Genomic DNA, 20,974 nt, shown 5'->3' with positions numbered 1-20,974 from the left:
AGGAGTGTTGGAGGCCCGAGTAGAGGGAGTTACAGTAGTCCAATCTGGATGTAATAAATGCGTGGATAAGCTTTTCAAGGTCCTTTAAAGGAAGGAACGGCTTTGCTTTGGAAATCTGACGCAACTGGTAAAAGCTGTTTTTTACCACAGTGGACACCTGTTTCTCGAGTTTAAAAGAGCCATCCAGGAACACTCCGAGGTTTCTTACAGTGGACGAAAGATGGCTAGCGAGAGGGCCTAGGGCATCAGCTAACTGGTCTAGCGGAGTGTGACTACCAAAGACTATTATTTCAGTCTTATTCTCGTTTAATGTAAGAAAATTATGTGATAACCAAATTTTAACTTCATGCAAACAGTTGAACAGAGGTTGCAAAGAAGCAGTCACATCGGATTTCAAAGGTGAATAAATCTGGATATCATCGGCATAACAGTGAAAGGAGATGTTGTATTTACTAAAAATTAATCCCAAGGGCAACATGTACAAAGAGAAGAGAGCAGGACCGAGCACGGACCCTTGAGGCACACCACAATACATAGGGGCAGAAGCCGAGGAGTGTTGCCCCATAGCAACAGAGAACGGCCTCTCTGAGAGGTAGGATTTAAACCAAGATAAAACCTTTGAGACCAACAACATGTTCCACTCTTGATAGAAGAATGTTGTGGTTAACCGTGTCAAAAGCAGCAGACAGGTCAAGTAAAACTACGACCACAGAATATCCAGAGTCAACAGTTAAAAGAAGATCATTAAAAACTCTAAGTAAGGCTGTCTCTGTGCTGGGGCGAGGTTTCAAACCAGACTGAAACTTGTCATTAATACCATTTGCATCTAAAAAGGCCTGAAGTTGTTTTAGAACTACCGTTTCCAATATTTTGGAAATAAAAGGGAGTTTGGAGATCGACCTGTAGTTGGTGAGACCAATTAGGTCAAGATTTTTCTTTTTCATAATAGGTTGCACAACAGCATGCTTAAAGACAGACGGTACACAACCTGATGACAATGATGCATTCAGCAGAGATAAGATACAAGGACCAATAACATGTAAAGCTTCCTTAAAGAAACGAGAAGGAAGAATATCATGCGGGGAACCAGAGATTTTTAGATGATCAATTATATGTTTTAAAGCAGAATAAGACACTGGCTCAAAATGTTGAAGGACAGTCAAGCATTCAGAAGCTGGAACTGGGTCTAAAACTGATGATGGATGAGATGGATGAGAAGCCCTTAGAGCTGAGATTTGTTCAGAGTAATACTTTAAGAATTTATCACAAAGAGCAGGGGAGGCATCCCTATAAGTGGTAGTGCAAGGGTTTATCACAGAATTAAAAGTATTAAAAAGTGCTCGGGGGTTGTGGCTATTAGTCATAATAATGCTAGACAAAAAGGCAGATTTGGCAGCTTTAACAGACTTTTGATACTTAGATAGTGAATATGTGGGACACTTTACCAAGAGGCCTGAAAAATGCATCATGACTCTTTTTCCATGTTGGACAAAAAACAAGAAGGAGCCTGAAGCTCTCTGTTTGAGGCCCATGCAGCATCAGAGCAAACAGAAGGAGCTGTTGGAGACAGGGCACTGGAATGATGGTGCTGTCATTTGGGAAAAACGGAAAGTTTAAAATAGATCCACTGCATTTTCCTGTTGAAAGGAGCCAGCTGAGGTGTTGGAGCACCTAAATGCCACCTGATACCTCCCTGAGGAAGTACTCCACGTGCATCCAACTGGGAGGAGTTGAAGAGACAGATGCACCTTCCTTCTGCTCTTTAGGAAGTGGCCAGTGTGAAAGAGAAAGACCAACTACTCAGAGAAAAAAGTAAATAAACGGAACACTGACCATCCATCGTCTCCGATTCCCATCAACAGGACTGAATATTTAATGCTACATTTTTGGCCTTCATGAAAACACTGTGCATGTTTACAGCCTGCTGCAACAAACACATTTGACTGTGCCTGACAGGATGGTCACTTAACATTTCCTTGTGCAATAATGCAATAACCTGGAGACATCAGGTGCAGCATCCTTAACGTGAATGTGAAAGCAGCTGGCGCTGCTGCGTTTGCGCCGCAGAGGGTCCACTGGTGACGTAATCTGCGCCGCTTCCACGTTTTGCCCGATGAGGGAGGGGGAGAGAGGGAGGCCCTGCCGCTGTGTCTCCAGTACAGCAGTTGCACACCGCGCTGTTGCGGGAGTGTTTTGCCGTTTCTGCGGGGCTTCCTTCGGCGGTACAAACAGACATTTGTGCCGTAACAGTGATTCCACCGCAGTGCAGCCGGACAGCAGCACAGGTAGGAGGCGGGCTCACCGTGCCGATCCTCGCTAATAACAGCTTTGCTGCTTTAATCATTAATAATGAATCGTTTACAGGACATTGTGCCGCTATGAGCTGATCATAGGCGCACCTGCTGCTTTGCACTGACTACTGGAAATAGCGCATCGTCCTTCTGCGTCTTTGTTTTGTAACCAGGAGGTCTGCAATCAGAGAACAAGCTCTTCGAGCAAAGTGCACTCAATTGTACTGCACGTGAAAACAGATTTAGCAGCTTTGCATGTTCAGCGACTTGTTCCAGCTCATCTCACGGATGGAGCCGGAGCTCAGGGATGCAGTGAACACCTGCAGACAGTCACCGGTCTGTGTTGTGGTCAAATACGTGTTAGCACCTGGAGTCTGATAACATCATGTGAAATATACTTTTATCATCAGGACTGTGTAAAACTCCCAATTTCTTTATATTTAATTGGGAAAATGTGGATACAGTGATTTACTGAAACATGTGCCAACACATAATGCAGCATATAAAGCAAAAAGTGAGTTTGTACAGTTTGAACCATATTAGCGGCTCATAGAAGTTTCTAGGCTTCTTAAACCATATTAACAGATGTGTCTGCCTTTTGTTCTGTTCTCTGTCGAGATGATCCCACATCGTTTCCACTGTGTGGGGTTTTTCAGTCCATGCATGCTATGAAAGCTGTTCCCAGTAAGAACCTTTCAAGAGGGCAGATTAAAAGTGGACAGTACGTTTCCTGCATTCATCATTCCATCACACATTTAGACCAGATCTCCAGCACAACTGGCTAAAATGCAGCGCCAAACCATGACGAAGCCTCCACCGTGTTTTACACTTGGCTCTTAGGCACTCACTGAGATGGCACTTTTGAGATGGCACTCGAGATGTGAACCAAACATTTGACATTTGGATTCATCATTCCAGTTTTTGTGTAAAAATTAATTCTCTTTCTCAAGAATGGTGTCTTGACAGCCACTCTTCCAGTTCAGAGGCTTTAAATAATACAAAAGTGAAAATGGTCAGGTACAAGGTTGGACTGCCATGACTGAAAAAGGCCAATGTCAAAGTCAAACTCTGAAAAAGGCCTGAAGAACTGTTGCTGAGCAAGTCTGTCTCTTTAGAAGTCAAATATAAAGAAGTCAGAGATGGTAGGAACAGCAACAGCACAGCAGAATGTTTGAATTGACATTTCAATGACAAATGTAACTTACTTGGAATAAAGAGTTTTTACTGCATTATCTAAACGACTAAATCGAAAAAGGACTTTTTAGGAACACTCGAGAAAATTACGTAATCTGATGTGGGCATGGCAGCACAACAGCATTTCAGTTACAGTCATTTGTGCCAACTTCCAGAGAAGAGCACTCCAAAAAAAGTTCACTTTAAACGAAACAAAAGTGCCAATTTGTGCAGTAATATGAGACCAAAGGAATTCATATTTCATGTTGAATACACTGATCTGAGATACTGTGCATGCATGTCGTCAGATTTATTTGTTGTTGTTTTAACTAAACGGCATGCATCAACCGTGTGTGTGTGCAGAATGGCGTCCCTCTCTGAGCAGCTGCAGGATGTGCGGAGTCAGGCTGAAGTGTGTCTGTATTCTGGGGGCAGAGTGGTGGATCTGCGGGCTGGGGTAGTGGCCATGGCTAATCTGCCCTTACCACCCTGCTCTAAATACCACCACATTGCTGCAGAAACGATGGTCATAGAGAACAGCTTTGGCAGAAACAGGAAGGAGGTGAGAAAGATCAACTGCATGTTTATTAGTCCCATCTGGAAATATGTCTAACCTCAATCCAGACTGAGACCAAGATTTTCAGGATTTGGCTACATCTCACACTCTGTTGTTTGGATCGTGACTTGATTCAAAGAATAGCAGGTAGACAACACAATGAATGAAAAAGAATGTAATCAAGATGTTGCAATGGCCCAGGCCTCAGCCTGATTGATATGCTGTGGTGGGAGCTTAATAAAAGTTTTGAAAACCTCAGCGAAGGTTGAGGGGGCCAGAGTTCCCCCGACATGCTGTGAGAGCCTGATAAAGGCATGTACTTCAAATGATTGCTTTCAAAGAGGTTTATACTAAATCATCAGGTTTACTTCTTCACAAGGCCAGAGTCCCAAAAATGAACGTGTCAAAGGTGTCCTGAGATTGTCTATGATTGTGTGATCCTGTTGGTTTAATGATGCTCCAGCTCAGGAGCTGAGAGACATACAGACAGCTGAGTTTATGACCTGAACACTCTGAACACTCGACAAAGGCTTCTGGTTTTGACTTCTACTACTCCTATAGCACTTATGTAGCAAAACTGTCCGAGTGACGACGCTCAGTAGTGGTGACGCTGAGTACTGCAACGGCTTCCTACGTGAGTATAAATGTGACTGCGGCGGGTACACCGCCCCCCCACACACAGGCAGTTACAAATGTGATGTAAGGGTCGACAGGAAGATAGATGTTTGAATGTGTTCAGTGTTGTAGTATGTCACACCACTACAACCGAAACAGTGTGGGTTCAGCTTAACTGTATTCTTCTATGACTGGATGTGTAAAGCACTTTGGGGACGAGTAAAGCGCTGTACAAATACAGGCCACGTTTCAGATTAAAATTGATGCTAAAATGTGTCTGCTTCCTTTGCAGACTCTTGGATCTCTTCAGCGCTTATCTACAGCGCTTAACATCCTCGAAAAGTATGGCTGTAATCTGACAAATCCCAACAGGCCAAAGTACTGGAGGACTGTAAAACACAACAACCCAGTGTTCAGGGCCACGGTTGATGCTATCCAGGTAATGATAAAGTATTATCACTCACTGTCCCTCTTCCCCTCTGTTTTTCTGTTCCTTCATCTTTCTTTCTCCCTTTCCTATCCCGTCTGTAATAACTGAAAATAAAATAAATAATAAAAACAAAGGCTGATCAAATGGACCCAAACAGCAAGGCTGTGCTGATCCACTTTGCAAAGTAAATCCGTTGGGTATCTTTGTTGGCTTTCAGACATTAATTCTGACGGCTAAGAAAGCAAACGGGACAGGGAAAAAAAAAAAGGAAAGGAATGAAGGGAAAGAATACAAAGAGCTCATTGGCTGTCAGGCTGCTGTGTGAGACAGATACAGACATTTTTACCCCTCACATGTAAAAGGCTGACGGGGTGGCGAACGGTGTGGTTTCCCGAGTTTGTGAATTAGTTTCAAATCAATACCATCAACAACAAGGTTGAATTACAATGGCCTCAGTTGCCAGGTTGAAAGGTCAGAGGTCAAGTTTTACTGAAAAGAGGAGTGAAAATTGGCTGTGGTGAAAAGCTGACAGATCGGTGGAGTAGTCCAGGGAGCATGTGAGAATTAGATGCAAACAATGAAGTGGGAAAGTGGCAAAGAGGCAAAACAACATAAAATGTTGATTATTATGTGACCGACAAAGCTTTAGCTTCACTCGATGACAGGAAACTTGAATGGATGCAACAAGAAACTTGACAAAGTAGAGCACACACTCTCGGAGGGTCAAATAAGCGAGTATGAGACATATGAGTTACTCCAAAAGGAGAACGAAGAGTTAAGAGAAAATCTCCACAGATCAGCAAATAAACACAAACACAAGGAAGCAATTTCAACAATGACCAAGGAGATGAGAGTAATGAGCTTCTGAGGGCTGCAGGTGCACATTTTTCCTGCTAAGACATCAAAAGCCAGCCTTTACCTCTCCTAGTTTCTTGTTGGTGTGTGTGGAGGAGGTGGGTGGACCCACCCACACTGAAAGTCCACCACCACCAAAGATTAATGGCAGCATCTCTTTCCTTCACCCTCCATCTGTCCTTACTCTTCTTCAATGTAGTGACAGTTCCCGTGCCAACAGACTGCTATGCTAGCTGTAATCACTCAGCACGCTGTTCAGCTGTGTGTGTCTTAGTGTTCAAAATAATTTATGTTTCTATTATAATTGTGTGATGTTTGCCTGGTTGAGACTAATTAGTTGTGGACTCCTCTTTCTCTTGTTTTAATGTTTATGATTGATGTGATCATAGCTCTGTGTGAAAATGCCCGGTCCTACTGATGCAGACTAGTAGGAAGTGACAGAAATGTTCCAGTTACCGCTGCTGGTACTAACCACTAACATTTCATTACCTTCTACCCTGTCTGTTATATTCCCAGGGAGGACGCGCTGTACTCTGTCTCTATGGTTACTCTAATCAGCAGCCAGATGGACTCAGTTTCCCTGATGATGTTACAGATCCTGATGTGGGCAGAGTTGCTGCGGTAACTCTGGAAGTGATGAGCCTGAGAATGGAACTAGAAATGCTTATCAAGGTTTGTGTAAACTTTCTGTATGCGTATTACTAGTTGTCCCTGTGCCGACGTGAGTTTGCTGCAGAACCAAAGAGAGTTTTAAAAGGTTGGCTTTGACCAGATCTGTCAGTTCAATGTAGATCAGGTCATCCAGTAATTGGAAGGTTAGCGTTTCGATTACTGGCTGCTCCAGTGCCAGCAGACATGTTAGCCCAAGCATCGACAATCCATTCGCAAATTGTGGCGTAACTCGCCCGGCGCTGCCTTCCACTCTTAGTGAAACGGTGGTCTCCATCGGTCATCCATCACTCCCACGCCGCTGGCAGCCTTACTTTGAACGGCCGGTTCACACCGATGTCCAGCGGTTGGAGTTCCTTGGTCAGGCCTCCTGAATAACAGCAAGCTCACAGTTCATTTGCTTCACTTGTTTTTTCACATCGGCTGTGAGATGCATAGAGTCATTGATCAACAGCGATGGTGATGTGTGGAAAAAACCACCTGGTCTCCTTACATACACCTCCCTCAGCCGCTCTTTCATCATTTCCTCATCCATCCAGCCCTTTTCATTTGCCTTAATGATGATTTCTGCTGGAAACTTCTCTTTAGGCAAAGTCTTTCTCTTAAAAATCACCATAGGCAGCAGTTTCTGTCCATTAGCATGGCAGCCAAGCACAACAGTAAAAGAAGACCATTGTGCGTATCGCTACCGTGCTGGTCCCCTGCTTCTCCACAGTGTGACTCACCGTCGAAAGTGAGCGGCACCTCGTCCATGTTTGTGATGTGGCTGGGCTGGATGTGTTTGGCGCCGATGTGTTTGCTGCAGTAGGAGCGGAAGATGGCCAGCTTTTCCTTATAATCCGCTGGAAGTTGCTGCGCTACCGTAGTCCTGGTCCGGATGGAAAAATGGCACCGTTTCATAAAACGAAAGCACCAAGACGGACCTCCTTGGAAATGTTCAATGTTCATCTCTTCAGCTAGTGAAACTGCTTTTAGCCGAATGGTGACCGTCGAAACGCTTCTCCCACTCGTTCTTTGCTCGATGATCCACCGCTCGAGTCTTTCCTCCAACTCGGGCCACCTCGCCTTATGTCCGCGGAAACCAGAGGTGTGGACTCGAGTCACATGACTTGGACTCGAGTCAGACTCGAGTCATTAATTTTATGACTTTAGACTTGACTTGAAAAAATGTTCTAAGACTTGTGACTTGACTTGGACTTTTACACCAATGACTTGGGACTTGAATTGGACTTGAACCGGTTTACTTGAAAAGACTTGATATTTTACCCCAAATATAAAATTTAACATGCATATTATATAGAGATTGAAAATGTGACGTCATTCACGGGTAGAACCGCAAAGGATTCTGGGAACTCGTGGCAAGCGGTACTAGCGCACGCAGGCTTTCAATTAAAATCAGTTATACAGCGATAAAAAGAAACACAAAAATGTCAAGAAGCTGTTGTATTATTAACTGCAATAGCCGGTCACATAACAGCCACGGGAAGCCGACGGGTAAAGAGATCGGTTGTTATCGGATTACGTCGTTGAAGAGAAATTGTTCGAGCCATGTTTCCGAAGTAACAAAGACGCGACTGGATTGCAGCCATTCAAAGACCAAATATAACGTCCCAGAACACTCCAGCTCACAGGTTAGTCTGCTCCAAGCATTTACACGAAGGTCAGTCTGCTGTTGTAGTTAATGCGTCATTTTCATAACATAATTGGTGATATAGGTTACAAGCAAGTCTGGCGCTGAACAGAAATTGCCGCGCTATGCTCCTTTGTTTATTGTGCATAAATAGTGAATTGTCCTGACACAATATTGTGTTTCGCTTCTGTTATTATGGTACATTGACAAAAACATATACTTTTATTCACAGGATAAAACAGGTTTTTTGTATCACTAATTGCCCAGTATGATTACAGCATACAATATTATTGTCACTGCTACATTTCTGTGATGCTACCAGAAATTATTTCCACTACTAATTAATTACCGTTGAGCTCAAAGGTCCTATTAATAAACGGTTAAGGAATGTGTATTTATGACGACAATTTGTGAGACTGGTAAACTTATGATACGTACGATGGTCTTTCGTTCTACACGGTGCATTTCAAGGTCCTGTACCCATCCGGCGGTAAACTGTACCTGGGCTTGTTGCAGTGACCGGAAGTTACTAAACTTCATGAGTGTATGCACTCACTCCAAGAACCGTGTAATTATAAATATGCATATAAATATGCTAAGATGAGATAGCTGACTTCATCTAACTAGCAAATGTTGTCCAGGCTACGTTGGTGATGCAGTTTTTTTTAATGTGTATGATATTTTTGTCATGCGATTTTAAAGCCGGTCCTACAACCGCATCCAAGAATAACATGCAGCGTATCTCAGAACTGTCGGTGAAAATTATTCTTGGAGCTAAGTTTAATTGAGCTGCATTTTAAAGAGGTGCAATTTCACAATTTGTGTATATTTTCTACGTTCACTATTTTGTCATGTGTTGAGAAAAACACAGATTAAAAAATTACATGGTCTAATATTTACATTTAGCATAACTGCAACATTATTTTTTTGTTTTGTTTTTTAAAGACTCGAAAGGACTTGAAATTCAAAGTTTCAGACTTGTGACTTGACTCGGACTTTTACACCAGTGACTTGAGACTCGACTCTGACTTGCCTGACATTACTTGAGACTTGACTTGAGACTTGAGGATAAAGACTTGAGACTTACTTGAGACTTGCAAAACAATGACTTGGTCCCACCTCTGGCGGAAACTCAGCTGCGTTTTCTTGACCTGTCGGAGCTTGTTTTCTAGCTTCCTCCACTTGTGAACCATCAATTCATTAATCTTAAATTCTCTCGCGGCTGCTCGATTTCCATGTTCCTCCGCGTAGCTGATGGCCTTCAGTTTAAACAGTGCTTCATAAGCGTGTCTATTTTCCATTTTCAGGGTTGTTAAAACAACGAGGTTCTGCATAACGCACATACCTGTTCTTTTATATACAATCAACGCCCACACTTCCCCCTTTAGCGTTCTCATGGTGTTCTCTACTACGTCCTCCTTACAACAACAACAACACACAGGGTGCACTGCACTATAGGGCGCACCGCACTTTTTGAAGAAAATCTAAGACTTTTATGTGCGCCTTATAGTCGTGAAAATACGGTATATATCATGTTTAACCTGAGTAGCGAAAGACGGCAGTGGGTTTGAAAACGATTTGCCGGGAGTCCGGTGTTCTCACGGCTCTAGTGAGCCTAGCCCCCGGCTAACTATCGAGCTAGTGGGTAACAGACGTCTCCAAAAACGTCGGAGCACTTTTGAAAGTATGCGGTGTCCTGATAAACTGAGCAGATATTTGAGGTTTACACAGCTACATTCTCGCCTGAAAATATGTTAAATGTTTATTTTGTGACCCAGAAAGAATAATAAGAGTAATATTAAAACTAACTAGCTGCCGCCATTGTTGGAAACTGAGCTGGGCTGCGCTATGAATTCTGGGACACAGCTTCTTCTTCTTCTTCGGGGTTTAACGGCAGCTGGCATCCTTGTACATGCAGTGCTGCCATCTTCTGTTTCAGTCCGTTATTACACTCTTAACTCCTGCTACTTATTCCTGCGTCTTTCAGGATCTTACAAAAGCTTCAAACGATGCGTCGACTATTAAATCAGTCGTCGACAATCATCGTGACTATTCGACTAATCGTGGCAGCCCTAGTTTATATGTAACAAAGTCTCTTGTTGCATTTTCTTGTTTTTGGTCAGTGTGAACTCTTTGCTTTTTCCCTGAGGAAACAGTGAGTGTTCCTAAATATCGGGAAAAGTTGAATGTTGTATATGAATCTGTACTGGGTTTATAATAGGAAAACCTTTATAAATTCTACATTTATAAAACATTTATAAATTCTACATTTATAAAACATTTATAAATTCTACATTTATAAAACATTTATAAATTCTGCATTAATTGCATGTAAAGTGAAGTATTTTAAGCCCTTTTTCCCAATTTTTTTCAAACCTCATACTCCACATGTGTAATAAGGGGGCCAATAATGGATCATAGAATCATGCTTACGTATCAAGTTTCTATGTGGATAAATAGTTTGTGGTGGTCAACAAATTCTAATGCAGTCAAATATTGTCATTGTGATAGAAAGTGGAAAAACTATGTTCATTATTTGAGGTAACAACAACAAAAACAAATTCCAGTTTTCATGTCCTGCAAGAATAATAATGTCACAAGACACTGAATAGAACTCAAACCAATGCCACTGCCAGCACTCTCCAAAATCACTCCATCATCAAAACCCTAAATCCTGGAAAGCAAGTCTTGTTCTGATGTTAAGTGATGCGTGACATATTCAAAGAGCTTTTTGATCTCGTACTGAGCTACTCCCACAAAAATATCATGCATTATATCAAATAAGTCGGAATTACAAACATTGAAATACTTAAGTGTGAATGTTTTTTCAAACCATATAAAAACTTGGGTTTTCCTGGAGAGACTGGCAATGCATTTCAAACACATCTTTTCCACGAAGGATCATCCTCACTGTATACGGTTTAAGAATCACTCTTCTCAGTTAAACAAAGGCAACAGAAATGACGGCTCCTGAATGACTCGTTTAAGCCAAGACGTTTGTGTATCCCTAGATTATCTCCAGTGATTTGTGAGATTGTACCATAGAACTGCTCCCCAGATAATGGAAGACTTAGCCCTTAGCTGTCCAGTGTTTATATCATTGATCAATGGTTCCAGTATAACATAAAAACCGTACTTGTGGAGATCTCACCTCTGAAAAAGTGATCCCAAATGAATGTTATTCAAAACCAAATTAAATTTTGGAGGCAAGTGTCTTACAGCAGAATAAACTCGGCCAATTTTGTGAATTCCACGTCTGGAGCCGAGGGGATTGGCTCTTTCAAATGTTCAACTCTTAAATGTGAAGTTGACTTCTGACTGTTGGGATACAGACACATGAAACAGGTCACATACTTTTCACTCACTGCAGGGCTCGCAAAATTTCAAAATCCCTGGTAGCCTTTCGGGCAGGCACTCTTCAGCTTTTGGTAGCCAAAATAAATTTAAGTAGCCCGAATTTAAAAAAAAGAGCAATTTTTTGATTGGTGTTTTGTTTCCTTTACAATGTTATACATTAAAGCAGCGGTCCCCAACCCCCGGGCCTCGGACCGGTACCGGTCCGTGAGTCGTTTGGTACCGGGCCGCGAGAGTTGAGGCTCAGGTGTGAAATGTATAGTTTTCAGGGTTTTATCGGTTTTCAGCGTTATTTTGTTATCGTTTTTATCGTTAACTCGGTTTTCCTGGGTCTTTTCACGTCTGTTATGAATAAATCTTCTTTTTTCGGTACTGGTACTAGTTTTATTTTGTTGTATTTATCCACGACACCTTAAAGGCCGGTCCATGAAAATATTGTCGGGCATAAACCGGTCCGTGGCGCAAAACAGGTTGGGGACCGCTGCATTAAAGTATAATATTGTAAAGGAAACAAAACATCAATCAAAAAAAAGTTAAAACACAAATTACAACAACTGTATAAAAATTACAATCATCAACTCAAATACTTGGTTCTAATTGAACAGAAATTTCTATGAACTTGTAAGAACTGTAGAACATGAATCAGTCTGTGTTTATTGTTTATTGTTAGTATGTTTTTTGCAATTGTTTTTTGTTCTGGGAAAGATACTGCAGACTGAGCAATAATGCATTTCTTGCATTTCTCATGGGCTCTGATGGGGTCTTTCTTAAAATGACTGGTCCCAGTAACAAAGGCGCTTGTCGACTCAGAAATGGAGGGAAACTCATGACACACCTGGCAGAACATCATGTTATTTAGCTCATCATATTCCAACCACAGAAATTCTTTTGTCCATGAAACAAAAAAAGCTGCGCTTTCTTTTTGCCTCATTGTCTGATTTGTCATAAGTTTTCTGTTTTGTGATCAGCTTTTCTTTGCTGTCCCGTCTTCACCCTGACCTGTCTCATTTGGCTCTGCAGAACTAAAATACCTTCATAAATTCATCTGCTTTTACACACGTACTTACATAACAGTCAGCGATTCTCTGCGAAATGAACCTCTATGACATGTTTAAGCTTGCTGCAGGAGATTTCACTTGTCACGTTTGAATAGTAATCTAACGATTGGTAAGACGATGCCAGAGGAATTGGTGCGCAATTGATCTGTCACTCACCAATCAGTGCTGCCGCTCTCTATATGTAGCCGCTAAACTGGTGGACCTAAATCTTCACCACCACGTCTGTATACATACAAGCAGAAAGGGGAGTGAGTGGGTCAGCGCTCAGAGCACAGAAACGTAGCTGGCTTCAAACACACCATTTATTTTCAGGATAAAACACAGTCAGAGCCCCGAATACAAGCTAAAATCCCCGTATACAATAAAAATAGTGTTTGCAACCTGCTAAAAACCCTGCCGGCAGGAATGATTAAACACTAAAAACACAAAGCTAAATGAATGTTTTTCCCTATGCTAAAAACTCCCCCCAGGGTCCTAATTCTCACAGTCCAGCAACACGCGGGCAAATTCTCCTGAGCTGAAAGAGACAGGAGAGGAACTCCTCTTCTGGGATGGGGAATCTCGCCAGCAGAAGACCAGGGAGGAGGCTCCTATCTCCACCTGACTGTGCGCAATCGTGCAGTCCAGCCACTCTCCACCTCCTCGCACGGCCTCCCTCGTAGCTCCGCCCTGAAACAACAGACACGGGCCAGCAACGTTGTCGGCGCAGCCGCTGTTACCCTTCCCCGGCAAAGCTACGCCTAGCGCCCAACAGTGGGAAAGCAATACTCACAGATGCAGGCAGAGGCGTACCCCTGCCCTACTGTGGATTTCACGCGTCGCCTCCCACGGTCGCTATTCTGTCCGTCGGGACTGGATCGCCGGGTTATGCTGGCCGATCGCCGAATGTCTCGTGGCGCCCCACAGTCAGGCCGGAGGTCCTTCTGTTCATATGCTGGCTTGCACACGTTTTGTTTCCAGCTCTTCACTTTTCGTGTGTCTCTCTTTCAGTCTTTGCGCTCACTATCTCCCTTAAGTCAGTTTGGCGGCTGAAAGGCCACCTCAGGGAACGCCCCAACCTCACAGGTGCCTACAATTGTCCGCTTAATCCACAGTGGAATAAAAAAAGCATATTGTTCAATCAACACTAAACACACACTATAAATATGGGGATAAAATCATGCAATAGGAATATCAATAAACAAACATGCAATATCACTATTACAATAAAATCATGCAAATAAAATCGACACTATGTACCAACACAGTCTGATCCAAAACAAACTATAAAAACACAATTTTCCACTGTGTGACATATACACAGTTTGCGTGATCGCAAAGTGAAAGTGAAAGCAAAAAACTAGCGTAAATTCAAACGCGATTTCAATATGTTGACAGTGGCTCATCAATGCCAATGACATAATTACCCAGCTACATTTGCGAAAGAATGCAAAAGCATTGACATATATTTTTCCTTCCTACGATAGCCTGACGGGCAGGGCTGAGATGGATTTTGGTAGCCCGACTGGAAAAATTGCTAGCCCCGGGACGTTGGGTTTGCGATTTTGCGAGCCCTGCACTGAGTATGAGTGCTGCTGGCTGCTTCAGCAGTCTGGCTCTAACCCTCAAACTCTGGTTGAAGTTCCTCCAAACTTCAACACAACTAGGGTTGTGATAAGGAAACTCTACGTCAGACATCAGAATAACCTGCAGCCAGAGTAAAGTATTTCATGTTATTATTTATATTTCAATTCAATTTTATTTATACAGCACCAAATCACAACACAGTAGTCGCCTCAAGGCCTTATATTGTAAGTTAGACCCTACAATATACACTGACTGGCCCCCAAAGAAGCTGCCACCTAGATTTAACTAAGCAAATAGGTATGAGCCTCTTACTTGAAAATTACTGCGTGGGTGATTATCTTTCAGTTGGCAACAAGTTATTTAACCCTAACTGATGCAATGAGTTGCTTCTCAGTTCATAAACAACTATGTGGAAAGACACATCTCGTGGTCGTGGAAAAGATGATAGTGTGTGTAAAAAGGGTCAAACCATTGTCATGCATCAAGCATAGAAAGCATCTAAGGAGATTGCAGAAACTACTAAAATTGGGTTAAGAACTGTCCAACGCATTATAAAAAAGTGGAAGGATAGTGGGGACCCATCGTCTTAGAAGAAGAAATGTGGCCGGAAAAAAATCCTGAATGATCATGATCACTTGCACGTTGAAGTCAAATCAAAGAAAAAAACAACACTAGAACTCAGGGCTATGATTAATAGTGAAAGTAAGAACATTTCCACGCGCACAATGCAAAGGGAACTCAAGGGATTGGGACTGAACAGCTGTGTAGCTGTAGGAAAAGTACTAATCAGTGAGGCAAACCGGAAAAAAAGGCTTCCCTTTGCTAGGGGGCATAAAGGTTGGACTCTGGAGCAATGGAAGAAGGTCATATGGTCTGATGAGTCCAGATTTACTCTCTTCCAGAATGATGGACACATCAGGGTAAGAAGAGAGGCAGGTGAAGTGATGCACCCACCATGCTTGGTGCCTACTGTACAAGCCTGTGGGGGCAGTGCTATGATCGGGGTCTGGTTGGTCAGGTCGAGGTTCACCAACAGTATGTGGTAAATGGCCTGTATTTATATAGCGCTTTACTAGTCCCTAAGGACCCCAAAGCGCTTTACACTACGTTCAGTCATCCACCCATTCACCCACCCATCCACACACTGGTGATGGCAGCTACATTGTAGCCACAGCCACCCTGGGGCGCACTGACAGAGGCGAGGCTGCTGGACACTAGCGCCACCGGGCCCTCTGACCACCACCAGTAGGCAACGGGTGAAGTGTCTTGCCCAAGGACACAACGACCGAGACTGTCCAAGCTGGGGCTCGAACCGGCAACCTTCCGATTACAATACGAACTCCCAACTCTTGAGCCACGATGTGCTCCAAAACAGGTCAGCTGACTACCTGAATATACTGACTATACTATACTCTTTCCTGATGGCACGGGCATATTCCAAGATGACAATGCCAGGATTCATCGGGCTCAAATTGTGAAAGATGGTTCTGGGAGCATGAGACATTATTTTCACACATGGATTGGCCACCACAGAATCCAGACCTTTACCCCATTGAGAATCTTTGGGATGTGCTGGAGAAGGCTTTCAGACTCTATCATCCTCAAAGCAAAGCAGTTCTTGGTGAAAAATTATAGATGGAAATAAATCTTGTAACAGTGCAGAAGCTTATGGAGACAATGCCATAGCGAATGCGTGCCGTAATCACAGCTAAAGACGATCCAACGAAATATTAGAGTTTGTGACCTTTTTTTGGTGGTGACAGTGTATATAGCTATGAAGATGATGTAACAAATTATTATAACCACCTTAATATTTGAATTACCTTATAAAAGAGCAGAAGTATATCCATCAATCTTGGCATCACATTTCCCAGCAACAGCAAGGAGGCTATTCTGTGGTCACTGGCTCATGACTAAGAGTGACGTGATTAACTGGAAACTCTTGTTATAGTTGTGCCAAAAGTCAGTTCAATCTTTCAGAGATGCACAAATCAAACAAATTAAATTGAGGGGAAAAAACAGTGTTCTCATTTCCTATTAATCATATAGTAAAAATCATGAATGAAGCAACCCAGAATTATGGCAAACGCTTCAAAACAAGAAAAAGAAACATAACTTAGTTGTTGACTCATCACCATCACTTCCTGGAGGACTTTATACTGACTGCATCAAGTGAAGCAACTCTGTGGATGAAATGAACCGCTCAACTCCTTTTATGATGTTTGGTTTGAGGAACACGAGTCAATTATGATGCAGCATGGAGAGTGGCTCGTCATCAGATAGGAGAATGACTGTTCCATCTTTGGGAGAGATATATTAACAGGACATACTTTCAAATGTCAAGCTATTGCAAACATATATATATATGTATATATATATGTGTGTGTGTGTGTGTGTGTGTGTGTGTGTGTGTGTGTACACACACACACACACACTACTGTACATGCACTGTAGTTTTTTCATTAATTATGACTTGTTTGGTTTGATCTCAGGAGGCTCATCCCCATCCTGAATTCTATGAGAGAATCATTCCTACACTCAGACACAAGGTGAGTCTCTTCTCTTACATTTAAGTGGTTAAACTGGTGGCTCTCAAACTGCAGGAAATAAAACCGGTGTCATCAAAAAGAGCTCGCTACTGTGCTGACCACAGTTACGCTGAAATGAAGCTTAATCATTCGGATTCAAGCAAGCAGTGATCAAAAATTATATATGCCAAGAAAGCACGAGGCATGTCATTTGGAGCAGGTCATGACTGGGATCATACCATTATGTGAAAGAAGGAAGGTGTCAGGCTAGTGCTGTGTGTGGGCAGGATGTGGACTCACTCTTTGTTAGAAGTAAACTTTACAAAAAACAAATGAAGAACCTCAAACACAAACTAAAACTAACTAGACTCAGGAAACTAGAACTAGGAAGCATAGACTAGGAGAGCAGAACTGGGAACTAGAACTTCACCAGAACATGGAGGACGTTGACGATGTGGCACAGACAGAGAGAACCACATGGTTTAAATACAGACGGACAACAAGAGGATGGGGAACAGGTGATAACACAGCAGGTACAAATCAAAGCTAACGAGACACAGGAATCAACGCAGACTCAACTCAAGACACGTAAGACTAACGCAAAGACATCAGACATGGCAACAGGGAGGGAACACAGACGTGGGACCAGGGCAGGCACAGAGACACAGAACCAAAGGCGCTCAAAATACAAAACAGAAACCAAACCCTAAGAACAAGAAAGCCTTAAGAATTAACCTGAAACATAAGATAATAATAATCAAAACCACTGAGTCAACAGACTCAGGACTAAGATAGAAGGAAGGCAAAAGCCGTGATGATCCACTTGGGAAAAAACATTTTTCGGGCATTTTTCTTGGCCTTCACACAATATTTCTGATTGCTATAGATCATACATATATACAGCACAGGCACTCTCACAACTCTTAAAGCTGATGCACGGTCATTAGCTAAGAAGCTGTTTTCTAGCTTTTCACTGTAACTCCTTTAGTTACCCTGATCTCCTTGCTCAGCTTGTTTCTGGACCTCTGGTTTCTGGTCGTCCCCCCCCCTGGTTGCAGCTTCAGAAACACTCCAGGCTGTGTAGGCGTAGCAGGCTTGTAATTCCTCCTCGGTCCAGTCCTTACTACTTTAACCTCCGGTTTAGAAGTTTTTCCATTTGTCTGTATGTAGGTATGAGGTGTTTTAAAGAGGAATAAACTGGAGGAGAGGCTGCTCGTGACCTTTTAGTTAAGATTGTGCTGACGCCACACTGTGCACTCCCTATAGAATAGATGACCCTCTATAAACATGATGACTTTCCATACTGGGAGCGCTTCATGCTGTGATAAGGAACCAGCTACTTCTTTTTAATCTCTTGAACTCCTCACATTTGCTAATACATCACTATATAACTTCCATAAACCACTTTCTCACATTAAAATAATAATAATCACAGTAGAGTAGTCACCAACAACAATAAGCACACCTCAGAGACCCTCTGCTCCCACACACATTAAACCCACCCTGTCTCCATCCACTAATGTTGAAATTACTTCCTGCAATTTCAACTTGCACTTCTTAATGTCATGCTTTTTATATACATTCTATCTATCCTTTGGTCTTTTGGGGGTCCTTTCCGAGAGGCCTGGGAGCTTGAGGGTCCTGAGCAGTATCTTTGCTGTTAATGGACTGTGCTCTTGTGGACAGAGATCTCAGATGTTGTTCCTGGGATCTGCTGGAGCCACTCGCCTAGCTTCAGGTGCATCTCTTTACTTTATCCCATCCCCACTAAACTGTTTAAATCTGTATTTCATCGTTTAATAAATCACTTATTTACTTAACCCCTGTGTTGTCCTTTTGTCCCTGAGGACCACAAGTGTATGGAAATCAGGAGGACATTGTGAGGGTTAAGGAAATGGGACCAAATGAAGCAGCAAACCGAGATTAAACAGTTATCTCCATAAAACAAACAGTCCAAAGACCACTGGATGACATCACAGTGGCTTCATCCATCTTTTACATACTAAACAAATTCACGTGTGGTGAATGTAACCCTCATAATGTCCTCCCGATTTCCTTACACCTCAGGGACAAAAATGTCCCAAGGACAACACAAGGGTTAAATTCAATTCTTGATGTAACAGGGAGCCATCGAAGAGAAGCCAGTATGGGTGAAATATGCTCCCTCTTTGTCTGTGAAGGTTCTCAGTCATCCAGGTCATTGTAGTCAAAGGAGCTTGCAAAGAAAAGCGTCTGGACTTCTTTAAGTTGCTTGAAGACGTTTCACCTCTCATCCGAGAAGCTTCTTCAGTTCTAAGGTCAAATGGTGGAGAGTCCCAGATATAAACCTAGTGGGAGTTTCCCCCCACAGAGGGACAAAAGGACCCCCTGATGATCCTCTAATCGCCTGAGCCAAGGTGGGAAACTGGGTGTGGGTCCCAATCAGCCAGAGTTTCGGGTGTGTTCATTGTGAAACCTGGCCCCACCTTATCATGCGAATTCCTGAGGTCAGATGGCCCAGGATGTGAGTGGGCGTTAAGGCGTCTGGGAAGGGATCTCAAAACTGGATTATAGATGGCAGAGAGTTGGTGTCGTAAACCCCCGCCTCTGTTCAAAGATGGTCGCTCACAGTGGACATAGATGCTTCTTTCACTCCTCTTTCAAACCATCTGTCCTCTCTGTCCAAAATGGATTGAGGGCCACCACTCTACCTACTGAGCTATCCCTGCCCTGTGCTGATTAAAGAAAGCAGTCCTACATATTTGTTTAATGTTCACATTGAAGGACATATCCTGGTCAAAACTACTCCAGGATTCCTCACAGTGTTACTAGAATCCAAGTTAATGCCATCCTGATTAGACACCATATTTGTCAGATTTTTAAGGCGTGGCTGTAACTCAGGAGGTAGATCAGGTCATCTACTAATCCTAAGGTTGGTACCTTACTAATCAAAACTAAAATTTCTGTAGTAGAAAATAGAAACAGGAAGGTTTCTGTTATTTTACTGTTTATTGCTTAATTAAATTGTGTAGTATGCATGGCTATAAGGGAAGTTTGTATCAGTAGGAAAAGCTGTAAGACTTGTGAAAAGTCCAAAATGTATGCCTGCGCTTGCTTGTGGTGAGCAGCAGCTCAAACAAGAATTGTAAACGGCTTCATGAACACATTGAAGTCGGAGTACTTAGATACTAGGACACTGAGCCATGGCTCTGTGGTACATGCACACATTTCTGCATCTCTGCCAATCAAAGACACTTTGTATGTAGTTTATGTAATATTGAATACTGAACTGTAAATTTTGATTTTTTTCACGGAAGCAATTTTTATTCAGTGTTTTCATAAAAGCCTTGTTTTGATGCATTTCATACTAGTAGGGAGAACACACAGGAGGTTTAAGGCCCGGCAACTTTGAAACCTTTTTGTCCTCCACGGTGGAAATAAAAACATGTATTACTTAAGCCAGCTCCTAATTTTATAAATTCTGCACTCAGCTTTGTAGTCTCCAGTATCATTGAAATGCGGCCAGATGCTGCTCATTTTTCCCTGAGATGCTTGCATTCAAATCCCTCTCCCATGTCTCTCGGCGTACCCAGCCTGTACCGTTACACTTGCTGTCTCCAGGACGTCTGCCCACCTTCCTTCTTTCACATCGTGGTATGATCCCACTCAGTCTTTTTAATGTGATTGGCCGCATTGTGTGCTCATGAAAATGAAGTCTGACCCCGGCTACATAGATTCTCAGCAGGGCTGAAGATTCGGATGCCATATACCAACAGGCCATTAATAATTGACATTTGAAATTATTGAAATGATATAATATAATTATTCGGGCTGGGTGTAATTGTACTGTGGGTCGATGTGGCTATACGTTTGTCTAACAGGACAAGCACAGAGATGAGTCCTCTGTCAGATTAGTCATTAGTTTCACTCTTGCCTTTAAATGCTGACTTACACTCTTCAAATAAACCTTCAAATAAACTTTACCAATATTTTGACTGACTTGGGTATGTTGAACCTTAATACCTGCTCCTGTAACCAGGTTTTGATCAATTGTTAATTTTTTACAAATGGAAACAGAGTGACCTAATGTTTATAGTCCACAATTAATAATTATTTTGCTCTTTTGTGGTTTTGAAACAGTTGGCTTTTTTGGCTTTCTCAAGTGGAGATTTTCAGCTTCGATAGTGTTCGATATGAGAATTAGCATTAGAATTAGCCAGGGCAGGGACTTGCTGCCCCAAATGAGAGAGTTTAGGCATCTTGGGGTCTT

At 42.5% G+C, this 20,974-nt stretch overlaps 1 protein-coding gene across 4 annotated transcripts in view; it reads left to right on the top strand.

Moving 5' to 3' along the window:
- Nucleotides 1-2,123: 2,123 nt before the first annotated feature.
- rnf31 (ring finger protein 31) overlaps nt 2,124-20,974 on the top strand; it is a 54,915-nt gene continuing 36,064 nt past the window's right edge. For all 4 annotated transcript variants that reach the window (XM_026150334.1, XM_026150332.1, XM_026150335.1 and 1 more), the window contains exons 1-5: nt 2,124-2,285; nt 3,828-4,026; nt 4,928-5,074; nt 6,437-6,592; nt 16,690-16,746. In XM_026150334.1, coding sequence (XP_026006119.1) covers nt 3,829-4,026; nt 4,928-5,074; nt 6,437-6,592; nt 16,690-16,746 — 558 coding nt within the window. In that variant the 5' untranslated portion in view covers nt 2,124-2,285; nt 3,828. The remainder of the gene's footprint in view (nt 2,286-3,827; nt 4,027-4,927; nt 5,075-6,436; nt 6,593-16,689; nt 16,747-20,974) is intronic.

The sequence above is a fragment of the Astatotilapia calliptera genome, chromosome 18 (assembly GCF_900246225.1).
Source record: "Astatotilapia calliptera chromosome 18, fAstCal1.2, whole genome shotgun sequence".
Lineage (NCBI taxonomy): Eukaryota > Metazoa > Chordata > Actinopteri > Cichliformes > Cichlidae > Astatotilapia > Astatotilapia calliptera.
Note: the sequence above shows the minus strand (reverse complement) of the source record. Positions and strands in the feature narration are given on the sequence as shown.